General features: G+C 50.9%; 1 protein-coding gene across 1 annotated transcript; it reads left to right on the top strand.

The window, feature by feature from the left end:
* Positions 1 to 1893: 1893 nt before the first annotated feature.
* LOC106818088 (beta-1,3-galactosyltransferase 1-like) lies at positions 1894 to 5167 on the top strand. Its single transcript, XM_014822806.1, has 2 exons — positions 1894 to 1898; positions 3183 to 5167. Exons 1-2 carry the CDS (start codon positions 1894 to 1896, stop codon positions 4018 to 4020), a joined length of 843 nt encoding a protein of 280 aa, XP_014678292.1. The 3' UTR covers positions 4021 to 5167.
* Positions 5168 to 6238: the final 1071 nt, after the last annotated feature.

Genomic DNA, 6238 nt, shown 5'->3' with positions numbered 1-6238 from the left:
CGTCTCGTGCGTGCTCTCTTCTCTCTCTCTTCTCTCTCCCTCTATCAGTGACTGTCTCTACTGTCTCTTGGTCGCGCTCAGTCGTCTCTGAGTCTGCCTCTCTCTCTCCGAGGTGTTCTGGGCCGCGCCCTCGGCGGTGGGCGCTGGCGGGGTCCGGTCCGGTCTCCTCTCTCTCTCCTGGCGGTTCCTATTTTCCTCCTATCTCTCTCTCCTCTCTCTGCGCTCGTCTCTCTCTCTGGCTTCTCACCCCTCTATGCTGCTTGCCTCCTCTTCTCTGCCTGAGCTGCCTCTCATGCTCCCTCTCTCTCTTCCGTATCTACTCTCGTCTGAGCTCTTCTCGGCATCCTCTTTCTAACTTGTGCGCGCTCTCTCTCTCTCTCCTCTCTCTCGCTCTCTCTCTTCTCTCTCTTTCTCTCTCTCTCTCCTCTCTCTCTTCTCTCGCGCTCTTTCGCGCGTTCTCGGCGCTTCTCTCTCTCTCTCTCTGCTCATCTCTCTCCTCTCTCTGTCTCGTCTTCTCATCTCTCGTCCTCGGTTCTCTCTCTGCTCTCTCTTCTCGTCGGTCTCAGTCATATGCAACATAGGTCTACCGGGGGCCGGCTGAGGGTGTCATGCTGGGGATCCGGATGTCACGGGACCCGGATGTCACGGAACCCGAATGTCACGGCGGAACCCGGAATGGTCACGGGGGACTCCGAAGGCTCACTAAAGAACTTGCTGATCTTAAATCTCTCTCGTTCTCCCCCCTCTCTCTCTCTCTCTCTCTCTCTCTCGCCCGCTCTCCTCTTCTCTCTCGCCTTCTCTAAGGTACAAATTACGTCAGTTTAGTCCGCATCGGGGGTTGGGGGCATCGTTGTTGAGGACCTACTAACCATTCCGCAGTGCCGCTGAGATAAGATAGAATAAAAGAAGATTACCTAGTCATCTATGTCATTCTCTCCTTTTTCGCTCTCTCTCGCTTTCGCCTAGAACCAAGTAAACTCTAACTTCCGTGATCTGTTTTTGTGAGAACCACACCACACACACCACACACACACACCACACACACACGCACGCACGCACGCCACGCACGCAACGCAGCGCACACAGACAGCACATACACAGCAACACACCACACACACGCACGCACGCATGACGCACACGACACACGCTACTCTTCTCTCCTCTCGTCTCTCTCTCGTCTCCTCTCTCTCCCTCTACGTCATTCTCAAATGTGCTGGGGGGTCGCGGAGTCACTGTCGTGTCATGGTCTGTCTGGTCTGTCGGGTCTAGTGTCTGTCTTGTCATGTCGGTATTGTAATGGGTGTGGGCCTGCATGTCTAGTCTTCTGTCTGACGGTCAGCACTCTGTCTGTCTAGTCTGTCGGCTCCGCGTCTTCGCTCTTGGTCTGTTTACTCCTCTCTCGCCTTACTTCGTCAGTCCTAAGTGCTGTCTCGTTCTTGATGCTGGTCTCGCTTCTCATTCTGAGTTGAATATCCGAGTCTACAGTAAACTCTTGGTTATCGGTTTTCTCTCTGGAAATAGGGGTGACCTAGATAGACCCTGCATTAGATAGAAACTATCGCTAGATAGATAGAGAGAGAGAGAGAGAGAGAACGAGAAGAGAGACGTGGAGAGAGAGAGAGACGAGAGTCGGGAGAGAAAGATGAGAGAGAGAAGAGAGTGTTGAGAGAGAGAGAGAGAGCGAAAGAGAGAAGAGAGAGAAGATCGAGAGAGACGGGAGCGAGACGAGAGAGAGAGACGAGAGCGCCGATCTGAGCGGGTTGGAATAAGAGACAAATGGAGATACCGGGCATTTAGATTCACGGGGCGCGCATGTGACAGCACTATGATTGACTTGCCCAGTGAATGTCGCTCAGCCTGATCACTCAATGCCACCGCGATATAAAGTCCGCGATGACGTGAGTCTTATTCCAGGAAGGTAAATAATTTGAATGAAATTTGATACCGAGTAAATATTTATATTCACACCCATACGCGGTAACTATACGGGGGAATTTTCCGCAAGTGTGTACAGTTGCGACGTCGTACAAAAACAATTTTGTGTGAGGGCGGTTATATCAGAGGACATAACTTATTGGTAATCGGGTCGTCACTGTGCGCTGAACCCATGCTAGCCATATATGAATCATATACTTAGGCATGCGGATGCTGCGACTGCCGGAATTCAAAACGGAATGTGAGGCCCCCCATGAAATTAGATGTAGTGTGGGCCGTGCTGGCGCTGACGGACGCATATTCAGATCCCTGCTGATGTTCGAAAGCACTACAGAGATCGGACGGAGCGTAGATGTGCGCCAACTATGGAAGCAGGGGTAGCACCCTCGTCCCTACGATCCTAGACGCTAGCCATCAAGAGCTAATAATACCTATTATTCAGCTCTTGGGTCGGTCATGGATACCCTCTCGCGCTACAGCACAGCGCAAGGTAACACTCCGGGGTCCGTCGGGGACCGACGAACCTGGTCGACACGCCTAACGTTTACGCTCACGCTCGCGTATAAGCCTGAGGCAGATAGCCGTACGCTGACAGTGCTAGGCGCCAAAGCGACCTGTGCGCGCGTAGTAAGTGATATTGTGCGCGGCCGATGCAGCTTTTCGGCTGCGCGTGGCCATGTTCGTCGCCACCCACGGTCGTCTTTCAATGGCTGCCGCTGCTCGCCCAACACGATGAGCGAGATCGGTGGGCGCGTCCTTGTGCGAGCGGAGACAGTTGGGAGAAACAGGCAACGCGGCTGCTCAACGTGAACGACAGCGACTCGATGGCCATGACGTCCATCGGCGACGCAGACGCTGACTAGCGGCACGCTTCGTCGTCGCGTCGGTCGGTCGACGCGGGCAAGGCGCACGTGACCAGTCGCTGATTGCCAATCAATCGCAGCTAACAGAGCTCTCACAAACGTCGCTCGCGCGTCGAGTGCGGCAAGATGGGTGCAGCACGCGGGTCGGCAAAAAACAAGTGAACATTGTTTCGAATCGAGGCGTGATCGGCTGGGAACGCATCGCGAGAGGGTTGCGCGAGAACGCGAGGGCAGCGATGTCGGAGAAGGCAAGTCTCCCGGAATCTCGATCCATCTCTGCTCAAAAGCTGGCCAAGGGGGAAGAACACACGGGCACCCACCGCCGCCGGGAACGTCACGGAGCGTCGTGTGAAGGTCAAGGTGATTCCCGCGCCGCGTCATCAGTGCACCGTCGCTACGCCAACAACGACCGTCGACGACGACGCCTCGCAGCGCCGACGCCGCGCAACGGTACGACCACGGCGACGGAGCGCGCAGGCGACCGCACCGCCGCCGGCGACCAACGACGCAAGCTGGCAGCACCGCAGCCGCCGCGCGACGGACGGCGCAGTCTCTGCAGCCGGACGCACGCGCCGCCGCCACCAACGACGCAGCTTGCAGCCGACGCCACGCCGCCGCCACCAACGACGCAAGCGTGCAGCCGACGCACCCCGCCCCACCAAGCGAAACGTTCGGTGACGTCATCCGCGCCGACTTTCGCGAGGCGTATCGAAATCTGACGATGAAGTCCGTCACGGCGCTGCACGTGGCGGCCAGCAGGTGTCGAGCAGCGCGCTTCGTCATGAAGATCGACACGGACACGTTTCTGAACGCGCCGAAGCTGCTGCGCTACTGCCGCGGCGCCGACGCCGTGCGAAACATGTTCGGCTATGCGCAGGTGCGTAAGCCGCCGATACGCAACGCAGCGCACAAGTGGTACGTGTCGCAGCGCGAATTCGACGGCGACGTGTTCCCGGACTACCTGTCCGGCACGGGATACGTGATGAGCGGCGACGTGCCGCCGCTGCTGTACGTCGCCTCGTTGACGACGCCGCTGCTAGCGATGGAGGACGTCTACGTGAATGGCATGCTAGCAGAGACCGTTGGCGTGCCCAGGCGACACCACGCCGGCTTCGTCATCGACAATCGCTTTCAGTTTCGAACGCCGAAGAAGTACGTGACAATACACCCGTGCACGCAGCAGCAGCTGCGAGAGGCCTGGAAGAGGTGCACGGGTGAATGACGAGAGGGGGAAGGGGCAGCGTGATTACACCTTAATGAAGTTTACGTTTATCCTTCGAGATATCTATCAATCCGTCCTACCTACTAGGGGAAATGCTCCCCCACCTACCTACCTACTCGGGGAAATGCTCCCCCACCTACCTAGTACCTACTAGGGCAAATGCGCGCCTAACTTTCTGCACAACAAGACAAATTCTCACACTGTAACTTCTTAAATTACGAAGTACCAGTCAAAACAACATTAAAACTATTTAACGCGGTAATCTCCCCAATCCTAATACAAGGTTGTGAAATATGGGGTTCAGAACTTCAGATTATTTATCAAAAGTGTATCATCTAACAAGAAACCCTCCCGCGGATAACGATAATAACAGATTACAAAAGAAATTTTCGATGTGGAATAGACTTCCATTCGAAATGCTACTAAATAAATTTTGTAAATGGGTATTAGGAACAAATGGTAGAGCATCAAATGTCGGGGTCAAGTCCGAATTCGGAGTGTTTTCAGAACTAATCAAAATTGTTATACAAACGATAAAGTTTTGGCAGCACGCAAAAGTTACTTCCCCGAACCCCCTTCTCAGAGAAGCGGTCAGTTTCTATAAGACTACAACTTTGTCACAACCAAAAAAAATTATAAATTGGAATAACATCATTGAACTTATTCTAAAACAATATGGTAAAATCGGATCAGCTGACGTTGGAAATAAAAGAGTAATAGGAAACATCTATAATATTAGTGCCCAAATCAAAACACTAATTCAAAAAGAATATGCCGATAACTTTTTTAGTGACCTAAGAAACGATAATAGAACCCATGGGGAGAAATAAATTGAGGTTCTTCAGAACATTCAAATCCAAATACAATCTAGAAGATTACCTCATCAGAATAAAATCAAAGCAGGCCAGGACGATCATAACAAAAATAAGAATCGGCGATCACAAACTAATGATTGAACAAGGGCGTCACAAATCGATACCACCCGAACTAAGAATTTGCAAAATGTGTGGGAGAATTGAAGTAGAGGACGAAAATCATTTCATATTTGACTGTACACTATATTCTAATATACGTAATAAATTTGACAATAAATTCTTAAATTTCACGTTTTATAGCAAATCCTCCCTAATTTGGCTATTCACAGTAAGTCATAGAGAGAGAGAGAGAGAGAGAGAGAGAGAGAGAGAGAGAGCGCGAGCGTTCACTACATCGTAATATCGTGTTCGCGAGGATAAATAAAATATCGTTAATTAACAGAATATTGTTTTGTGAGGCGAGAGTGAGCGAGCGAGCGAGCGAGCGAGCGAGAGAGAAAGAGAGCGCGCAAAATATATACAAACGAACCACAAAGTGAAAATCTTATTTTCAAATTCGGTTATATATAGTCTAGATATCGTATTCATGTGTATAGGAAGTTCGCAATGTATCCTCTTGAGTCTCACTACCGTTTCACACAAATGACTCTATACACCTTCTTAGACACGCACCTCGCTAAGTGTTTCCTTCACAGTTCATGAACCCTATAACCACAGAGCGTTCGCGTGCTATCGCCAGAAACCTATATCAGCATCTTCCGGGGAAAAAACGAAACACGCCGGATATACTGCGCATGCAGGAAAGTGCTACTGAGTGTAACAGTCTCTATGTTAGCAAAAAGATTCTTCCGCGTAAGCCATGCTACGAGGTAATTTGATTGCGAACCCAGTATTCCTAGAACGGATACAGTTATCCATAATCAAGTAGTCCTTAACGCTAACGTTTATGAATGGATTTCTATTCATTTAATCCGCACTAAAGTTTCGAGAATAACAAAGTTAACCCCGTGCATTTATTTCATAGAATAATAATGTGTAAGAAGTAGTCCGCTGTCGCGCCGGACAGCGGTACGTCGCCACAGCGGCATCGTCCTCGATTATTTTTCTCTGTTCTATATGTTAATATATTTTTTCTATATGTTTTCTATGATAATCTGACGGGGAAGTAGGGTGAGAGAGAGACAGAGAGAGAGAGAGAGAGAGAGAGAGAGAGAGAGAGAGAGAGAGAGAGAGAGAGAGAGAGAGAGAGAGAGAGAGAGAGAGAGAGAGAGAGAGAGAGAGAGAGAGAGAGAGAGAGAGAGAGAGAGAGAGAGAGAGAGAGAGAGAGAGAGAGAGAGAGAGAGAGAGAGAGAGAGAGAGAGAGAGAGAGAGAGAGTAGAGAGAGTAGAGAGAGAGAGAGTAGA

Source organism: Priapulus caudatus, unplaced genomic scaffold (genome assembly GCF_000485595.1).
Source record: "Priapulus caudatus unplaced genomic scaffold, Priapulus_caudatus-5.0.1 Scaffold2017, whole genome shotgun sequence".
NCBI classification, from domain to species: Eukaryota; Metazoa; Priapulida; class Priapulimorpha; order Priapulimorphida; family Priapulidae; genus Priapulus; species Priapulus caudatus.
Note: the sequence above shows the minus strand (reverse complement) of the source record. Positions and strands in the feature narration are given on the sequence as shown.